At 47.2% G+C, this 20,994-nt stretch overlaps 4 protein-coding genes across 4 annotated transcripts; all 4 read left to right on the plus strand.

The window, feature by feature from the left end:
• Nucleotides 1-1,332: 1,332 nt before the first annotated feature.
• On the plus strand, nucleotides 1,333-2,185 carry PtA15_7A94 (uncharacterized protein; the record flags this gene model as incomplete). The annotated part of the gene is made up of 3 exons (XM_053171490.1): nucleotides 1,333-1,478; nucleotides 1,753-1,876; nucleotides 1,982-2,185. The coding sequence occupies 3 exons, from the start codon at nucleotides 1,333-1,335 to the stop codon at nucleotides 2,183-2,185; spliced, it is 474 nt and encodes a 157-aa protein (XP_053021923.1).
• Nucleotides 2,186-2,211: 26 nt separating this feature from the next.
• On the plus strand, nucleotides 2,212-3,838 carry PtA15_7A95 (uncharacterized protein; the record flags this gene model as incomplete). Its single annotated transcript, XM_053171491.1, has 6 exons — nucleotides 2,212-2,268; nucleotides 2,338-2,354; nucleotides 2,743-2,835; nucleotides 2,906-3,102; nucleotides 3,190-3,421; nucleotides 3,466-3,838. The coding sequence occupies 6 exons, from the start codon at nucleotides 2,212-2,214 to the stop codon at nucleotides 3,836-3,838; spliced, it is 969 nt and encodes a 322-aa protein (XP_053021924.1).
• Nucleotides 3,839-11,382: 7,544 nt separating this feature from the next.
• On the plus strand, nucleotides 11,383-12,221 carry PtA15_7A96 (uncharacterized protein; the record flags this gene model as incomplete). Its single annotated transcript, XM_053171492.1, has 2 exons — nucleotides 11,383-11,485; nucleotides 11,560-12,221. The coding sequence occupies 2 exons, from the start codon at nucleotides 11,383-11,385 to the stop codon at nucleotides 12,219-12,221; spliced, it is 765 nt and encodes a 254-aa protein (XP_053021925.1).
• Nucleotides 12,222-12,297: 76 nt separating this feature from the next.
• On the plus strand, nucleotides 12,298-13,002 carry PtA15_7A97 (uncharacterized protein; the record flags this gene model as incomplete). The annotated part of the gene is made up of 2 exons (XM_053171493.1): nucleotides 12,298-12,395; nucleotides 12,510-13,002. The coding sequence occupies 2 exons, from the start codon at nucleotides 12,298-12,300 to the stop codon at nucleotides 13,000-13,002; spliced, it is 591 nt and encodes a 196-aa protein (XP_053021926.1).
• Between the last annotated feature and the right edge of the window lie 7,992 nt (nucleotides 13,003-20,994).

Consider the following 20,994-nt stretch of genomic DNA (forward strand, 5'->3'; position numbering starts at 1 on the left):
CGTACTACTACTACTGCTAATATGCTAATAAGGAGAATGGGTTGTTGGTTGGTTGGTTGGTTGGTTGGTTGTTGATTGTTGGCTCTACTGCTGCACTAACACTCTACTGACTGACTGACTCTACGCTACTCAAGACTACTACTGCTAAACTACCATATGTGACCAGACCTCTATAGGTTGATGGTCCAAAAGAGAAATTATGGGGGGGAGAAGTGCTCCTTTTATATTGAAGAGTGAGGGATTTTAGCTCCAGGGGAATGTGTTTGAGGGAATTTAGCTGCAGGGGTTCTCAGTTGCACAGCATATGTACACTTGTACTGCACAGCCACACAAACAATGAGGGAATTATGCTGCAGTGACACTATTTGTACACCTTATCTGCCTGCATATATTGCACTGCCTGATGTCATGCGTTGCTATGTACCCAAGCCACCTTCCATATCCTTCAGAATGTGTTGCTATATAACCAAGCCACCTTCCATCACCACCACAAAAAGGATGGCAATTTGCACACATTGCCATGATCAATGCATTGCTATTAAATAGGTCTTACCCAGTCTTACCACCAGTATAACCTTGTGATACAATCATGTAACTGAGATTTAAACTTGTTTTTACTTGGTTAACTGATCCCATCCCTCCCTACTCATATTGAACATACAATCTGGAAGTGATTTTGGATGATCATCCAAAATCACTACTGACACTGCAAAAAAAACTATGTCAACTGCATGCAGTTGACATGCAGGGAGTTCAATTCTGACTCTAACTCGAACTCAGGTTGTGGCTCTGGGTAGTGGTACAACCTGCCCCTTGCATCACGATGCCAAGACACATACATATGTACATATGGCCCTGAGCTTCGAGGCCAATGCTCAACCAGCGGCGGATCCTCAACCTCCCTGAGCCTTGTGATGTATCAGGCAGCTGAGGAGCTCCCATTGAGTCCCTCAACGGCCACTGGTCATTTCGAGTCGGCTACACTTTTGATGACCAGCACTGGTCAATTGGGGGTGACTTGATAGCTGGATCTGCAGAGACGGACACAGTTTCTGTTAGAGTGAATCATGCACTTATGCAAAAGCTAGAATAGAAACATGTACTTCAGGCACCTACAGTTCCGGCACTCTCTCGCCCGGGCTCCTCTTTGACAGCTTCTGATTCTGTAGTATGAGGGATCCCAGGTGCAGGCGGAGGGATCCTGCCACCTGTCAATGATGGTGGGCAGGACACCCTTGATGTTGAATCGATTCAAATGGGAGGGCCGGGCTCTGGGATGATGCGCTATCCCCTCGGATCCCACATGCAGCTGCAGCGGGGGCGGCTGGCGCAATGGAGGGAGCCAGCCAGCTGTTGGTCCAGAACCTCAGCGCCAATCTGTCCGACGACCAGGTCATCAAAACATTCAGGATCTATCTCTCCCGACAGGACCTTAGGAAGATGACAAAACGATCCGACCGCGATGCGCTCAACTATTGGTTCCCTTAAGTCCATCTCTCCCCCACTTTCCCCCATCCAAAAGCTGCGGACGGCTTCGCTTACTTCAGTCTTTTTTGTTTTGGTCCTCTTCTGACACCCGCTTGTCAGGCGCATTTCCAAGATATTCCAGACTCTCCGTTCTCTCCTTTGTATCAATATTGGCGGGTTGGATTCGGTGATCAGCCTAAGCTTCACGTATTTGCTCTTGTACAACAAGCCGGCCGAGCCAGCCAAATAACCCAGGATTTGCTCGCAATATTGGTGCTCAAACAGCGTGGCTTGGATCAACACCACCCAAGCAGTAGCACCGCCACCCATCCTCTTTCAAGTATCAGAAGCAGCAATCCAGCCCGCAGCTACCCACCATACCGGCTCCGTCAGATTTCTACCTGCCGATGTCCGCTTGGCCACCAACTTCTTCCACATCCTCACTCATCCTCAGGCTATCGTCAACCAGCAAGTCGCCGCCATCATCTCGCTTCCGCCCACTCTGCTTGCCAAGCTGGCCCGGACTCCAGACATTGATGTCCAGCAATGGAACATCGAGCAGGAACACTGCCTCGAAATCTTCCTTGTCATGGCCCTCTCCGCCCCGAAACCATCCCCCTTGCCTCGCTGTCCAGTAGTCCCCGCAATCTCCTCGACTACAATTGGATCAATGACCGATTCGATTTGGAGAGGACTTGCGACAAAAGAGGACTACTGATGATCAACGAACTCGAAAGATGCTTCATGGCCGACCGACTAGTACCTTCTTATCGTAATCTGATTGCAATGGCTGTCATCGAAGTCAGTGCAACTTTAGTCCTTTTCTGTTTGATCTGCAGCTAACTTCGCTAATTGGCTCTTGACTTATAGGCCAAATTAAAACTAATGTACGCAGGTTTCTTGCCGGTTGATCTAATATTCTTTTTGCTGTGCGCAAGGTGCGTGAAAATCTTGTTTTTTTTTATGATCTTCAGAGTTGCCTTCGATGATGCTAATACAACTTGCAACACTTCATCTTGAAAAAACAAGGCCCAAAAATTATCTCCCACTGTGGATACTAGCATTTGATTGTCTTCTCCTGCTGAAAGGATTTCAAGAGGCTATCATTCGATACATGTTCTTAGTTTTACGTGATGATCCATCTCTGCTGCTTCGCCGGCGGTTGGCAATGGGTTTAGTCCAGTGCTTACCGATTTTAGTTTTGCTGGAAGAAATTGGTATGTAACCCTCTGACCACAACTTCTCAGTGATCAACGAAAGTCACCCGTTCAATAGCCTAAAGTTCAATCACAAGACCGTCACAAAGCATCTGAGAGCCGAAGTTGGTCGTGCATTAATTCTGAGAGAATGTATCATGTCTGTTATGTTGTAAGTGTTCCACCCCTTCCCTCTCTGTCCGTTATCGGGTTCTCACCCATTCGTTGTCTTCACATTTTAGAGACCCCGCCGTAGACACGGACGTGCAAACTTGTCTGTTGAAAATATCAGAGATCCTCTTCAAACCTTCGGATGAATCTGTGCCCGTTCGGATTCCCGAAGAAAAGCGACCCAAATCAGAAGCTCCGATGCCTGTTTCTACAAAAATTTGGATTCATGCTCCCTCAGCTCCCGCTATTGAACCGGCACAATCTGCAGGTTTGGTTTTTTTTTTTGTCTCTTGGTTTGTCAAGTCCACCACGTTCTTTTTGACTTCACTAAGGCGCTCTTCTATGTGCCTATCAGCTCCCCTGCCAAAGATAATTTTGAAAGATCATCAGCATCATTTGACAAATGATACCGACCCGGGGGCCTCCTCACCCCCAGCCCCATCGGCACCAGATGTACCGTTGAAGCTAGCCGCGGCCTCGATAAGGAAACCAAAACCTCCACCCAAACCCGAAAAGTTCCAGGCTAGTGGCATGTCGATTCCCAATAATAAGATGTGCCATTTATTACTCTCTAAGTGTCGAACTTCGTATGTGGCTGCCGGGATCTGATGATGCTTGATGTTATTATTAGTGTTGAGCTGTTTAATGAGCCAGTTGACCCGGTCAAATACCAAATCCCGACTTACTGCGCGGTGATTGGAGGCCAACAGAGCACGCAAGATCTGGGGACGATCAAAGCGAACCTGGTCGCGGACCGATACAACAGCATCGGCGAGTTCGAGGCGGACGTGCGGCTAATGCGGAAGAACTGCTTCACGTTCAATGCGCCGACTACCCCGGTGAAGGTGATCGGACGGGACCTCGAGAAGGCCTTCGACATCGCTATGGTCAAGGTTTGCAAAGACGCCGGGTTGCCCCCTACCGCTGGATCATCATCCACCCCTGGAGACACACGCAAGGGCGTCGAGCCCTCCGCGTCTTCGAAAAGATCTCGCGTCGGGTGATTCAATAACTAACTTTTGCTTGTATGCTTGAACTCGAATCTTGAAATCATGTATCCAAAAAAAAACCACCCTCCCCTCCCGGATCTGCCACTCTCTTCATTTATTGTCCAACATAGCAGGTCAAAGAATATCATGATTACTTGTGCCTTCTTGTTAATTCTCCATTTACTCTCCTTCCCAATTTTCTATATTTCTGCAAACACTTGACAAAAGAAACCCGATCTTGTTCTCCATGATCTTCTAATGAATAGTATACATGTACAATGTATTTTTTCTTCTCCTTTTTTGGGTGGTCTTGTGTGTGTATCTGAAGTTCTTTTGGCTTTTTGTGCAACATGTTCAGGCCCCATCTAGAGAGGGGAGGGGTTTTCCTCAGGGGGAGGGGATGATTTGCGCTGAGGCACTATTCACTGTGGCAAGGCATCCCACTGTACCTTTTTTTTCTGGGTCAGGACAGTTTTTGGTCAATATTTTGGTAAAAAAATTTGGCAGTTGAAAAATCGACTTTTATATTGCACAGACCAGGTCACTAAATCCACAATTGCACCCACATGGTTTTTGGGAGTCAGAAAATCAACTCCCCCCTTGGGAATGGGAGCCAAAAATTTAATTTCACAAAAAATCCATGAATTTAAAGAAAAATTCATATCTCCTCACTTTGGCACCTCAGCCCCCAAAGATTTTACAGTGGGCAGAAATATATCTTTAAAGCACCTGGTTAGCTGCTTGGCGTAGCAAACCCCAAGAAAGAGGTGGGCTACTGTGGGTGCAATTTGGTGAATTTCCTTAGCAAGAAAGCTACCAAATTGTTAGCCATGGTGCCCCAAAGTGCACCAAAATTTTGTATCATGAATTTAAATACTCTGTAAACAAATGGCTAGCTGCAAGGCAGTGACCCATCAAAAGAAAATGATTTTGAGGCATGCCTTCACCACAGTTAATAGTACCTCCACCACAGTCATTAGTCCCTCCACCACAGTTCTTAGTCCCTCCACCAAAATTATTATTCCCTCCACAACAATTATTATTCCCTACAAAAAAATTATTAGTCCCTCAGCTACAGTTATTAGTCCTCAGCTACAGTTATTAGTGCCAGCTACAGTTATTAGTCCCTCCCCCACGGTTAATAGTGCCTCTGCCACAGTTATTGGTCCCTCCGCCACAGTTATTAGTCTGCCAACATATAAACTGTAGCTTAGGCACTATTAACTTTGGCGGAGGGACTAATGACTGTGGCGGAGGCACTATTAACTGTAGCAGAGGCACTAGTAACTTGGGCAGAGGCATGCCTCAAAATCATTTTCTGTTGGTGTTTTACTGCCTTGCAGCTAGCCATTTGGTTACAGAGTATTTAAATCCATGATACAAAATTTTGATGCACTTTGGGGCACTGTGCCTAAGGATTTGGCAGCTTCCCTCAGAAGGAAATTCACCAAATTGCACCCACGGTAGCCCACCTCTTTCCTGGGGTTTTCTACTGCCAAGCAGCTCACCAGGTGCTTTCCACAAGTCTTTCTACCCACTGTAAAACTTTTGGGGGCTTTGGGGCACTGTAGCTAGGGCTTTGGTGGATTTCCTTAGTAGGAAATCCATCAAATTAGACCCCCAGTTGCACATGACTTTCCTGGCGTGTGCTACTGCCAAGAAGCTCAAAAGGTGCTTTAAAGACGTCTTTGTCCCCACTGTAAAACCTTTGGGGGTTTGGGTGCCCCAGCAAGGAGATATGATTCTTTCTTTAAATTCATGGATTTTTTGTGAAATTAAATCTTCCACTCCCATTCCCAAGGGCGGAATTAATTTTCTGACTCCCAAAATCCACGAGGGTCAAATTTTGGTCCTCCAGACTGGGGGTGGAAGTCGTGACCGGGTCTGCGTGAGGTAAACACATTTTGGGATTCAATTTTTCAACTCCCAAAAATTTCATGGGAAGGCTTTTTTGGGTGAGGATACCCCTCAATCAACACTTTTTGATTGGATTATGGGTTTTCCAACAGCATCTGTTATTGTGTAGTGGTTAGGTTTTCCCTTTGGTAAGTTTGAGTGGCCATGAGTTTGACCCTGTGTGTTGATGTCTGGGTTTAGAACATCCATCTATGGGTTGATGGCAATTTATACAGGCCACATGCCAACCAATAAGTCTATAACTATGGGTATAAACAGGTGGGTCCAATCAGACCAGGTGACATTTCAAAAAAAAAGAACCACTGGGCAGAAACCTTTGCCACGATATTTCTGGACTGCCCTCCATCTGAAAAGCACAAAAATATGTTCAGGTTGTGGTTTGAGCCCATGGTCTTGACAGCTTAAGGGCCCACTTGCAAAATGTAAATCCTTCAGGTGCGCCAGTACAGCTTATTGCCTTGTGCAACTGTAGTGGCAGAGTGATGCAAGGGTGGCATTTCCCCCAGCAGCCATGGGGCACTGGTGGCTTGCACTTTGCTCAAGGGGGGGCCACCTTTCAATTAAGTTAGCCTCCTTTGGAGGCTTGCGCCTTGCCAGGCTTTGCCCAAGTGGGGCCGCATTCCAACTCAGATTAAAGTTTGACATCAGACAAGTCCAGAGCACAACCCTGTTAAAATCAACCCAACCAGACCAATAAGTACCAGCTTTGGGTAAAGAACAGAAACGAGTAAGTAAATATTTCAACTATTTTTCCTTTGGAAGCACTTCTACTCATCCAGAGATCAATTTTCCAGATTTAGCATGGGTGTCAAATACGTGACCTGTACCTGTATTGAACTTGGCTGTAATAAGCTGAACCATCTAGACGCTGGAGTCGTCAAAACAGGATTTCGAATGTCCCAGTCGGCATTTACCAACCATCAAAATAAAATCAAGGAAAAATTAAAGCAGACTGGCCCATCAAACACCCTTGACAACTCATTGAAAGAAAGACAGGAAAGTTATTTTTATAATCCAATAAATAGTTCATTTTATTCCTTCTTCTTCAGTCTAATACTCAGTCCAGCCATGATATTGAAGTTTCTTCTGTCCCTCTGATCAATCTGTACCAAAATTAAAATAGGTATCTCAAAATGAATCCGGATCAACAGACCAGGTGATTTTTTCAATTTGGGGACTTGGGAGCCAAAGACTTGAGTAATAAGTTAATTTTGCTTGATTTAGGTTGGTACATCCACGGCTGCGGTTCCCCCAAGAAATGATGATAGGATTCCTTTGGCACTTCTCCAATCATCAAGCTCCAGCAAAAAACATGCAAATACCGTCCCCGCTGCGTCTGTTAAATCATTCGATTTCTACGAACCTCATGCTCTGGTTGTGATGATTCAAGCAGCCGAACTTTCGCTAGTGGAACGTCTTAGTGAGGATGCTGTCAACCGCTTTTTGAGGATGGAAATCGAAAAATGGCTATTGAACGATCCCAATACTCCGAACTACCACATCACCTCCGACCAAATACCAAAAACAATTGACACAGTTTTTAACCGTCTTGGCCTATCACAAATTATTATACATGCCACCTGTTGCCCGTCTTGTTTTTCAATCTATCCAGCACCAGTCCGCCCCACAGCCCACTCGCTTCGCAAAAAAAAACCATTCAACCCACCATCAATCACGCATTGCACCTCAAAATTTTACTCGACTAGCAAGCGTTTTGTGAATTCTTTGGGTGGGAACTGCCCTCCTTGCGGTGAAGCGTTGTTCAAGAGCCCTCCACCCATTCGCGATTATCCTTACACACCTGTCAAGACATTCTCGTACCACACACTAGCCAACTGGATTGCAATCAAAATTCGCCATGCCAAATTCGAAGATCTGCTAGATTCGTCACTCTCACAATCAGTCGAATCAAACTCTAGTACCATGAACGATGTATGGGACGGAAGTGTTTGGAAAACGTTCCAGGATTCAACTGATCCACCCAGGCTTTACACTTCTGTTAGTGGCAACCTCGTTTTCAGTTTATTTGTTGATTGGTTTAATCCTTTTTGTGGCAAGCATCAGGCGCCAGTCTCTGTTGGAGCTATTGTACTAGTTTGCTTGAACCTCCCGCCCTCAGAAAGATATCGGGAAGAAAATCTGTTTCTCTTTGGAATTATTCCTGGCCCAGAGGAGCCTTCGGTGTTTCAAATGAATAATATTCTTCAGCCACTCGTTGATGAGATGCAACGCTTCTGGAAAGGCATCTGGTTTGATTGTTCCTCTAGAAACCCTGAAGGACGCCTTTTTAAAGCTGTAATATTTCCTTTAATTGCTGATTTGCCTGCCTTGCGCAAGACTGCAGGTTTCATGGCTCACAACTCGACAAACTTTTGCTCTCATTGCCTTTTGAATTCTGCCGACATCAACGAGATTGACCCCAAGAAGTTCAAACCAATAAATCACGAGTCTCATCTAGCCCAGTCTTCGGAATGGTACAAAGCTAAAACTCATTCTGACAGAGAAGAAATTTCTAATAAAGAAGGCGTGAGATACAGTGTCTTGAATGATCTTCCGTACTGGCGGCCGATCAAGTACTGCGGTATTGAGCTCATGCATAGTTGCATCCTTGGAAACCTCAAGGATCATGCTCAAACGTTTCTCGGCATGCTTGATGCTGGTAATGTGATGAAGAAGACGTACAAACGACGTAAAAACCTTCAGCTTGTCAGCCGAACTAGAAATCCTTTTGATATCCTTGCTCAACCAAACGCTAGTGATACTCTCAGCGGAAAACGCAAACAACCAGAAGTGGAAGTCTCTTTAGCTGCTCCAAACGTTAGAAATCTGCGTTCTAGTAAACATAAGGAAAAATTAAATGTTAAAAACCAAAGTGCTAGTAATACCGAAAAATCTAGTTCTCGTGCGCCTCAAAGCCCGGAAGAAACGACTTCACAACTTCAGAACTTAAAATCCCTTTCCCAATTTTCTCCCTTGTGGCGTGACCATCCCAAACAGCTGACAATGCCAGAGATTACCGGCCAAAATAGCGGTGAAATACACAGAACCTTGACAAACGAGGTTCCTGAGACATCCCCTCAACATAAGAAACAGAAAAAATCTACTCCTAGCTCTCACTCCTACGAACTTCGAGAAAGGGGTGCTCTCAGCTCAAAATCTCAAGGGAAAAAAAGGCTGCTGGATGAGCCTGATGTTGACACCTCATGTTCTTCGGACACAAGGCCCAGTAAAATTTCCAAGAACCAAAAGTCAATGGGAGAAAAGAAATCTTCAATGGGTATGTTTGATGCCTTCTTAATTAATTGGTACATTTGACTAGATGCTGAAATAGCTTGTGCTTGACGCATTTAAATTTACAGGAAAGGCTGCAAAAATTTCACGGAACTCGCAGGAGATATTACAATCACCATCAACCTCAACCACGCCCCAGCCAGGCAGGATCACACGCTCCAACAATGTTTTATCAAAATTGAAGTCCCCCACTAGCTCCATCAGTTCTACTAATTATTCAAGTACTACGTACGCATACTTCAAAAAAATCCGAAAAAAGCAAACAGTCAAGTAATTCCAAATCAACAGAGGACGGCACCATTGGAAGTACAGAGACTGTAAAAGCTGTTACAAGTAAGAAGTTAGAGAATGCTGAACTGAAAGCCGAACTGAAGGCCCTGAGCGCAGCGGATCCGAAACTCTTACCAGAAGAACTTGAAGCTGTGCACAAGTGTATTTCGGCAGCACGTGTGCCATCTTGGATGACTCGAGTAAAGCCAGCTGTTGGGATCCCTGGAAACAACTCGCTCAAGGCAGCAGAATGGCTGATGCTTTATTCGGTTTACTTTTCTCTAACGTTGATTCCAATTTGGAAACTCACCACTGAAAATCCACACCGAGAGGTCCTCCTAACTAGTACCGTCCAGCTGATATCAATCACAAACTTCCTCACATCTCGGACTGTCAAAACTGCTGACCTTGAATGGTTCTCAAATACAATGATCGATTACCGTACAAGTCTTTCCAACGGTTGGAAGGGTCAAGTCAAAAGCAAACCAAACTTGCACATATCACAACATTATCCTGAGCATATCATGCGATTTGGTCCACCTGCGTCAACTGCTTCCTGGGTTCACGAACGATTGAATGGAGTGCTAGGGAAAATTTCTACAAATAATCGTATTGGTATACAAATCCATCTGTATCTATCTGTTCAAAATTAATACTATTCTGACATTTGATCCTCCTTGTTTGCACTCCAGAAAACATGAATAAAACAATTGCCGAGAAGTGGAATGAGAAATCGAAGCTGATCTCACTGCTGAAGCAATCAATTCAACTCTCGAGGAAAGTCCCATCCAGTATTCTCGAATGTATGAAGTCTTCTCAAGCTTCTCCCAAAAAAGAAAAAGAAAATCCGACGCTAAAAAAACTGGAAACACTTGAATTCAACCAATGGATTTCAATAATTTGCATTGGGACGGAATCAGTTCCATCAAGTATTGAAATTCTTCCTGAAGTTCAATTTCATGACTTTTTGGTTTGTTCAAAGAAGCGCTACAGCCTTCAAGAAAAACATCTTGGTAACTCAACTATTCAGTTTACGTTTCAGGGATTGATTAAGTTTGGCTGTATTTCCAAAATATTTACCAGCAACCAGCTCCAGAGTAGAATTTTTATTTCTGTTGTCCCCTTTGAGGAACTTGATCATAACAACATAGCTAACGACCCATATAAAGCATATCCACGCCTTAACTGTAAATTAGTTTATTCAAATTTTGTCTCGTCAATTGTGATTGAGGATTGCATGATTGTAAGTCATGCTGCACTTTTGACCAATCCTCCAGGCACCTTCAACATTGCAAGGGAAACATGTTTGGTGGTAGGATTAGCCAGTGTAGTAAGTCATTCCATGTTTCTTTTTATTCAAACTGCGCTAAATTTGATGAAATTTTGATTCACAGGAAATATCGGATAATACAGCCAACTAAACCGCAGCTTCCTAGTAAATTAAATTTAAGGTGCATCATTCCAAAACACCCTGTCTGCTCCAGTTCTCATCATAAAATCCTGTTTCAGCAATCATTCCCACCAGAGCATTTACTGCAGCAAAGTTTCCTCATTTTCCTTCTGGCTGTTGGTGGAAGCACAGTGCACAGGGGCAAATCTAGCTACTATTGCTTCAAAGTAGGTGCTGAAACCACTTTAATTCTTGTGCGGCAAAACTTGATGATTTCTTAAATCAAAAAAAGGGAATGACTAATATGGTGCGCCATCAAGGTGCCACCGACCTGGGCACCAGATGGCCTTCCCAGTTAGATGCCAGCGTGACAAGCCGGTAAGGGAGGCACCATGCCCGGCTGTCATGGGGTCGTCTAGGCCGGCCGCCCGGCTGGCGCCATTGGATATGGGGGGCCCCAACTGTGTCCTGGGTCGCCCGAGGTGCTAGAATGCCCAATCGGCGCCCTGACCGGGTGTTACACAAGATATGTACATAGTACGTAAATAAATACATATGGACATGCAAAGCACAAAGGGAAATTCGAACTTTGCGGTTGCGTAACGGTCTCCCCTAGGTTAACCGCTCCGGTGTTTTTTTTGTCAAGAGTGATCATTCACAGCTTTACAACCGGCTTGTTTTATATCTCACGATGGAAACACAAGGCGAGGCGCAACACAAGACTATTGAACCACAAACCAGAGATGATGCTATGGACGTTTCTGATTTGTCTGACGTGGATCAAGGTAGTGAAGGTGCGTCTTCTTTCCTTGTTTCTTTTCATTAAAAACGCTAAGAAATTTGTAAGCATTGATCATTTTCCACACAGATTCTAGCGATGTCGATGCCAATGTGCTAGAATCAAACTTGGATTCTAAAAAAAAGGCACAAAAGGCTGAACGGAGAAACAAGAAGGAAGCGGCACAGATATTAGGAATTGCGAAGTCTCATCCTCTGCCACATCCTGCTGGCGCTTTGTCGACTTCTGTAACCGGTTTCATCAAATTTATGATGGGCTTGTCGAATCCACAATCGCCTTTACCAGCCCCGCCTTCTGATGCTGAAATTTTGGCGTGGACCAATTACGTCTCGCAGCGCCAAGAAATAGTTGTGCAGAATTTGCAACCCACAGCACAGTCCAATCAAGCGACCGATAAGAGCTCTGCAAATGCAAAGTTTCAGCGAAATGAAAAACTCAACCGAATCCGAAGCCAAGGATTGGCTCTTACTACTTATACTGCGGCACCAGAGGTCTTGCCTGACGCTAGATGCCCTCCGATCTCTTCTCAAACAAAAATTCTTTGCGACAACACGTTTCAACGCAAAGGATTTTCTCGGATCACTTTCCAATGGAATGCGCGATCACTCACTGCTTCAAAATGGAATACTGCAACGGCATTAATTCTGATAGAAAGGTGGAGCAACTGGTACAAAACGATAACCGAGAATCCGAATGATCTTAAAGAGGATATCCAAGGTATAATTGAATGATGGCTTAGAACCTATAGAAGTATTTATAGCAAGCAATTAAAGGCCAAACCCGATACTCATGCCATTCCTTCAAGCGATGAGCGTGGGCAATCAACTAGTACTGGAGAGCGTGGGGATGGTATGCCTGCAGTTCCTGCACACGTTTCTGCAAAGCATAGGAGGAACCGGAAAAATGTTAGATTTCCTTTTTTTGCATTTCAACAGGATCCCATTTGCTTATAGGCATGTCTAACAGGTTTCCGAACGAAGATACCAGGCAGCAAAAACACTCTTTCCGAACAATAATAGCTTCACCATCCTTTTCAAGGATAGTCGATGTGTTTCCGATTATGAAGACAACATCAACCCAAATTCCCCGCCAACTCAAATCATTCCCCGCTGGCGCAGTGATATTTTTACCAAAGTTTCACATCAGTTAGACGAGGCAGCAATACTACTTCAAAAGAATCCAAGAAGTCGATCTAATGTGTACAATCAACTTCGTCGAGGGGGTGCTAAGTTAGAGTCGCCCGACGCTGAAAAACCGATGGAAGCCCCTCAGAAATTCCCCCGTGATTCATATGATGAAGAATACTTAAGCGGAATTCTGCCCATCGAACGCCGTCACCTGAAAATGAAAGACCCAATCAATCATCAAGCCTTTCTTGTATCGCTCTGTAAGCAAACGGTCCGTGGCTACAAGAATCCAGACGAATCCATCGCTGCAAGCCAAGGTATAAGTGCAGCCGAAACGGGGAATTTGGGCCAGCCAAGTGTTGGCTCTACTATGCGGATAAATTGAACTGATTTTTGGAATCGGATCACTTTGGTGTGTATGCATCTGCATTAATATATCTATCATTTTGCGCAAAAAAGATGGTCCAAAATTCAAGACCCAATCTTCATCAAGTAATTTGACAAATATACTGAACTCTTCTGATGTTTTGCTTTTCTTCCTTGACCTTCTTTCTCATCTCCAGGCCAGATTTATGAGAATTTTTGAATAAATCGAAAACAAGCTTCACACACTTTCAATTCAATTCCTGATCCCTTTTTTTTCCATCAAACTAAATATCAATACTCTATCTGTGACTGGCCTCTGCATCAAACTAAAAATCACTACTCTATCTGTGACTGGCCTCTGTAAAGCCATGTGAGATATTCATGTGCTCTGATGTAAATAGATGTAAAACGTTTTATGCCCTCTTTCTGTTTTTTTTTACTTGTCTTCTGCCGCCTCCAGAATAGTTTCTAACTATAAATCCTTTTTATCCCCTTATCGGAATTTAAATAGATGCATAGAGTCCCATTATTTCATTAGGAATGGAGGCAAGCTCATCTGTATTGATACAAGCTTGCATAATTATACCTCCTCAAACACACGTCCCAAAATTCCGTGTATTACTTGCATTTTCTCTAGTTGCCAATACAAGTACATCAGATGGAAACATGGTTTGTTGTGCACAGAGATTATTTCTGGATGGGCTTGTCACCATGCTCCCAAACCATGGTTACAAAGTTTGCTCCTCTGAGTTGGCCTTGTGCTTGTTATTGGGTCCTGGGTGAAGGACATACAATGGTGACACTGAAGGACATGGAATAACTCATATATATGCCAGCATTCCCTCAAGGGTTCAAATCTTTTCCCCCAGCTCACTGAACCAAAGCTGCTTTTCATATAATCTGGCAATTCCTTACCTGGCCAAAGTTGCCCAAACTGAGCATGAGTGTCTACCCAATCAATTCACAGTGCCTGGGCACTATTCACAGTGCCTGGGCACTATTCACAGTGCCTGGGCACTATTCACAGTGCCTGGGCACTATTCACAGTGCCTGGGCACTATTCACAGTGCCTGGGCACTATTCACAGTGCCTGGGCACTATTCACAGTGCTGGGGCACTATTCACAGTGCCTGGGCACTATTCACAGTGCTGGGGCACTATTCACAGTGCCTGGGCACTATTCACAGTGCTGGGGCACTATTCACAGTGCCTGGGCACTATTCACAGTGCTGGGGCACTATTCACAGTGCCTGGGCACTATTCACAGTGCTGGGGCACTATTCACAGTGCCTGGGCACTATTCACAGTGCTGGGGCACTATTCACAGTGCCTGGGCACTATTCACAGTGCTGGGGCACTATTCACAGTGCCTGGGCACTATTCACAGTGCTGGGGCACTATTCACAGTGCTGGGGCACTATTCACAGTGCCGGGGCACTATTCACAGTGCTGGGGCACTATTATCAGTGCCGGGGCACTATTCACAGTGCCGGGGCACTATTCACAGTGCTGGGGCACTATTCACAGTGCCGGGGCACTATTCACAGTGCCGGGGCACTATTCACAGTGCCTGGGCACTATTCACAGTGCTGGGGCACTATTCAAAGTGCTGGGGCACTATTCACAGTGCTGGGGCACTATTCACAGTGCCGGGGCACTATTCACAGTGCTGGGGCACTATTATCAGTGCCGGGGCACTATTCACAGTGCCGGGGCACTATTCACAGTGCCGGGGCACTATTCACAGTGCCGGGGCACTATTCACAGTGCCGGGGCACTATTCACAGAGGCACTATGAGGCACTATGAATAGTGCCCCGGCACTCTGAATAGTGCCTCTGGCACTATGAATAGTGCCCCGGCACTCTGAATAGTTAGTGCCTCTGGCACTATGAACGGCACTCTGAATAGTGCCTTTGGCACTTTGAATAGTGCCACGGCACTCTGAATAGTGCCTTTGGCACTTTGAATAGTGCCCCGGCACTGCACTACTCAGAGTGCCGGGGCACTATTCATAGTGCCAGAGGCACTATTCAGAGTGCCGGGGCACTATTCATAGTGCCAGAGGCACTATTCAGAGTGCCGGGGCACTATTCATAGTGCCAGAGGCACTACTCAGAGTGCCGGGGCACTATTCATAGTGCCAGAGGCACTATTCAGAGTGCCGGGGCACTATTCATAGTGCCAGAGGCACTATTCAGAGTGCCGGGGCACTATTCATAGTGCCAGAGGCACTATTCAGAGTGCCGGGGCACTATTCATAGTGCCAGAGGCACTATTCAGAGTGCCGGGGCACTATTCATAGTGCCAGAGGCACTATTCAGAGTGACGGGGCACTATTCATAGTGCCAGAGGCACTATTCAGAGTGCCGGGGCACTATTCATAGTGCCAGAGGCACTATTCAGAGTGCCGGGGCACTATTCATAGTGCCAGAGGCACTATTCAGAGTGCCGGGGCACTATTCATAGTGCCAGAGGCACTATTCAGAGTGCCGGGGCACTATTCATAGTGCCAGAGGCACTATTCAGAGTGCCGGGGCACTATTCAGAGTGCCGGGGCACTATTCATAGTGCCAGAGGCACTATTCAGAGTGCCGGGGCACTATTCATAGTGCCAGAGGCACTATTCAGAGTGCCGGGGCACTATTCATAGTGCCAGAGGCACTATTCAGAGTGCCGGGGCACTATTCATAGTGCCAGAGGCACTATTCAGAGTGCCGGGGCACTATTCATAGTGCCAGAGGCACTATTCAGAGTGCCGGGGCACTATTCATAGTGCCAGAGGCACTATTCAGAGTGCCGGGGCACTATTCATAGTGCCAGAGGCACTATTCAGAGTGCCGGGGCACTATTCATAGTGCCAGAGGCACTATTCAGAGTGCCGGGGCACTATTCATAGTGCCAGAGGCACTATTCAGAGTGCCGGGGCACTATTCATAGTGCCAGAGGCACTATTCAGAGTGCCGGGGCACTATTCATAGTGCCAGAGGCACTATTCAGAGTGCCGGGGCACTATTCATAGTGCCAGAGGCACTATTCAGAGTGCCGGGGCACTATTCATAGTGCCAGAGGCACTATTCAGAGTGCCGGGGCACTATTCATAGTGCCAGAGGCACTATTCAGAGTGCCGGGGCACTATTCATAGTGCCAGAGGCACTATTCAGAGTGCCGGGGCACTATTCATAGTGCCAGAGGCACTATTCAGAGTGCCGGGGCACTATTCATAGTGCCAGAGGCACTATTCAGAGTGCCGGGGCACTATTCATAGTGCCAGAGGCACTATTCAGAGTGCCGGGGCACTATTCATAGTGCCAGAGGCACTATTCAGAGTGCCGGGGCACTATTCATAGTGCCAGAGGCACTATTCAGAGTGCCGGGGCACTATTCATAGTGCCAGAGGCACTATTCAGAGTGCCGGGGCACTATTCATAGTGCCAGAGGCACTATTCAGAGTGCCGGGGCACTATTCATAGTGCCAGAGGCACTATTCAGAGTGCCGGGGCACTATTCATAGTGCCAGAGGCACTATTCAGAGTGCCGGGGCACTATTCATAGTGCCAGAGGCACTATTCAGAGTGCCGGGGCACTATTCATAGTGCCAGAGGCACTATTCAGAGTGCCGGGGAACTATTCACAGTGCCAGAGGCACTATTCAGAGTGCCGGGGCACTATTCATAGTGCCAGAGGCACTATTCAGAGTGCCGGGGCACTATTCATAGTGCCAGAGGCACTATTCAGAGTGCCGGGGCACTATTCATAGTGCCAGAGGCACTATTCAGAGTGCCGGGGCACTATTCATAGTGCCAGAGGCACTATTCAGAGTGCCGGGGCACTATTCATAGTGCCAGAGGCACTATTCAGAGTGCCGGGGCACTATTCATAGTGCCAGAGGCACTATTCAGAGTGCCGGGGCACTATTCATAGTGCCAGAGGCACTATTCAGAGTGCCGGGGCACTATTCATAGTGCCAGAGGCACTATTCAGAGTGCCGGGGCACTATTCAGAGTGCCGGGGCACTATTCATAGTGCCAGAGGCACTATTCAGAGTGCCGGGGCACTATTCATAGTGCCAGAGGCACTATTCAGAGTGCCGGGGCACTATTCATAGTGCCAGAGGCACTATTCAGAGTGCCGGGGCACTATTCATAGTGCCAGAGGCACTATTCAGAGTGCCGGGGCACTATTCATAGTGCCAGAGGCACTATTCAGAGTGCCGGGGCACTATTCATAGTGCCAGAGGCACTATTCAGAGTGCTGGGGCACTATTCATAGTGCCAGAGGCACTATTCAGAGTGCCGGGGCACTATTCATTCAGAGTGCTGGGGCACTATTCATAGTGCCAGAGGCACTATGCAGAGTGCTGGGGCACTATTCATAGTGCCAGAGGCACTATTCAGAGTGCTGGGGCACTATTCATAGTGCCAGAGGCACTATTCAGAGTGCTGGGGCACTATTCATAGTGCCATAGGCACTATTCATAGTGCCAGAGGCACTATTCATAGTGCCAGAGGCACTATTCATAGTGCCAGAGGCACTATTCATAGTGCCAGAGGCACTATTCAGAGTGCTGATTCACAGTGCTGGGGCACTATTCATAGTGCCAGAGGCACTATTCAGAGTGCCGGGGCACTATTCATAGTGCCAGAGGCACTATTCAGAGTGCCGGGGCACTATTCATAGTGCCAGAGGCACTATTCAGAGTGCCGGGGCACTATTCATAGTGCCAGAGGCACTATTCAGAGTGCCGGGGCACTATTCATAGTGCCAGAGGCACTATTCAGAGTGCCGGGGCACTATTCATAGTGCCAGAGGCACTATTCAGAGTGCCGGGGCACTATTCATAGTGCCAGAGGCACTATTCAGAGTGCCGGGGCACTATTCATAGTGCCAGAGGCACTATTCAGAGTGCCGGGGCACTATTCAGAGTGCCGGGGCACTATTCATAGTGCCAGAGGCACTATTCAGAGTGCCGGGGCACTATTCATAGTGCCAGAGGCACTATTCAGAGTGCCAGGGCACTATTCATAGTGCCAGAGGCACTATTCAGAGTGCCAGGGCACTATTCATAGTGCCAGAGGCACTATTCAGAGTGCCGGGGCACTATTCATAGTGCCAGAGGCACTATTCAGAGTGCCGGGGCACTATTCATAGTGCCAGAGGCACTATTCAGAGTGCCGGGGCACTATTCATAGTGCCAGAGGCACTATTCAGAGTGCCGGGGCACTATTCATAGTGCCAGAGGCACTATTCAGAGTGCCGGGGCACTATTCATAGTGCCAGAGGCACTATTCAGAGTGCCGGGGCACTATTCATAGTGCCAGAGGCACTATTCAGAGTGCCGGGGCACTATTCATAGTGCCAGAGGCACTATTCAGAGTGCCGGGGCACTATTCATAGTGCCAGAGGCACTATTCAGAGTGCCGGGGCACTATTCATAGTGCCAGAGGCACTATTCAGAGTGCCGGGGCACTATTCATAGTGCCAGAGGCACTATTCAGAGTGCCGGGGCACTATTCATAGTGCCAGAGGCACTATTCAGAGTGCCGGGGCACTATTCATAGTGCCGGGGCACTATTCATAGTGCCAGAGGCACTATTCAGAGTGCCGGGGCACTATTCATAGTGCCAGAGGCACTATTCATAGTGCCAGAGGCACTATTCAGAGTGCCGGGGCACTATTCATAGTGCCAGAGGCACTATTCATAGTGCCAGAGGCACTATTCAGAGTGCCGGGGCACTATTCATAGTGCCAGAGGCACTATTCAGAGTGCCGGGGCACTATTCATAGTGCCAGAGGCACTATTCAGAGTGCCGGGGCACTATTCATAGTGCCAGAGGCACTATTCAGAGTGCCGGGGCACTATTCATAGTGCCAGAGGCACTATTCATAGTGCCAGAGGCACTATTCAGAGTGCCGGGGCACTATTCATAGTGCCAGAGGCACTATTCATAGTGCCAGAGGCACTATTCAGAGTGCTGGGGCACTATTCATAGTGCCAGAGGCACTACTCAGAGTGCTGGGGCACTATTCATAGTGCCAGAGGCACTACTCAGAGTGCTGGGGCACTATTCATAGTGCCAGAGGCACTACTCAGAGTGCTGGGGCACTATTCATAGTGCCAGAGGCACTACTCAGAGTGCTGGGGCACTATTCATAGTGCCAGAGGCACTACTCAGAGTGCTGGGGCACTATTCATAGTGCCAGAGGCACTACTCAGAGTGCTGGGGCACTATTCATAGTGCCAGAGGCACTACTCAGAGTGCTGGGGCACTATTCATAGTGCCAGAGGCACTATTCAGAGTGCTGGGGCACTATTCATAGTGCCAGAGGCACTATTCAGAGTGCTGGGGCACTATTCATAGTGCCAGAGGCACTATTCATAGTGCCAGAGGCACTATTCAGAGTGCCGGGGCACTATTCATAGTGCCAGAGGCACTATTCAGAGTGCCGGGGCACTATTCATAGTGCCAGAGGCACTATTCAGAGTGCCGGGGCACTATTCATAGTGCCAGAGGCACTATTCAGAGTGCCGGGGCACTATTCATAGTGCCAGAGGCACTATTCAGAGTGCCGGGGCACTATTCATAGTGCCAGAGGCACTATTCAGAGTGCCGGGGCACTATTCATAGTGCCAGAGGCACTATTCAGAGTGCCGGGGCACTATTCATAGTGCCAGAGGCACTATTCAGAGTGCCGGGGCACTATTCATAGTGCCAGAGGCACTATTCAGAGTGCCGGGGCACTATTCATAGTGCCAGAGGCACTATTCAGAGTGCCGGGGCACTATTCATAGTGCCAGAGGCACTATTCAGAGTGCCGGGGCACTATTCATAGTGCCAGAGGCACTATTCAGAGTGCCGGGGCACTATTCATAGTGCCAGAGGCACTATTCAGAGTGCCGGGGCACTATTCATAGTGCCAGAGGCACTATTCAGAGTGCCGGGGCACTATTCATAGTGCCAGAGGCACTATTCAGAGTGCCGGGGCACTATTCATAGTGCCGGGGCACTATTCATAGTGCCAGAGGCACTATTCAGAGTGCCGGGGCACTATTCATAGTGCCAGAGGCACTATTCAGAGTGCCGGGGCACTATTCATAGTGCCAGAGGCACTATTCAGAGTGCCGGGGCACTATTCATAGTGCCAGAGGCACTATTCAGAGTGCCGGGGCACTATTCATAGTGCCAGAGGCACTATTCAGAGTGCCGGGGCACTATTCATAGTGCCAGAGGCACTATTCAGAGTGCCGGGGCACTATTCATAGTGCCAGAGGCACTATTCAGAGTGCCGGGGCACTATTCATAGTGCCAGAGGCACTATTCAGAGTGCCGGGGCACTATTCATAGTGCCAGAGGCACTATTCAGAGTGCCGGGGCACTATTCATAGTGCCAGAGGCACTATTCAGAGTGCCGGGGCACTATTCATAGTGCCAGAGGCACTATTCAGAGTGCCGGGGCACTATTCATAGTGCCAGAGGCACTATTCAGAGTGCCGGGGCACTATTCATAGTGCCAGAGGCACTATTCAGAGTGCCGGGGCACTATTCAGAGTGCCTGAACACCATTCATAGTGCCAGAGGCACTATTCAGAGTTCCGGGGCACTATTCACAGTGCCAGGGCCCTATTGACAGTGCCAGAGGCACTATTCACAGTGCCAAGGCTCTATTGACAGTGCCAGAGGCACTATTCACAGTGCCAGAGGCACTATTCACAGTGCCAGGGCACTATTGACAGTGTCAGAGGCACTATTCACAGTCCCAGAGGCACTCTCCCCACCTATATGTGCACACAGTGTGAGAGGGGGGCAGGCTTAACCACAAATTAGCTCAAGACATTATGTATACAATCGAACATCTTTTATCATACCACCCCCCTTCAAAAAGAATTTCACCCAAAAAAAGTTATGTTATCCAAAGGACAAAAAGAAATTTTTTAAAAAAGTTACCTTACATTACAGTACATCATTTTTTTGTTACGTTACAGGAATGGGCATTTTCAATAAATAAAAGAA

The sequence above is a fragment of the Puccinia triticina genome, chromosome 7A, assembly GCF_026914185.1.
Source record: "Puccinia triticina chromosome 7A, complete sequence".
Classification (NCBI taxonomy): Eukaryota; Fungi; Basidiomycota; class Pucciniomycetes; order Pucciniales; family Pucciniaceae; genus Puccinia; species Puccinia triticina.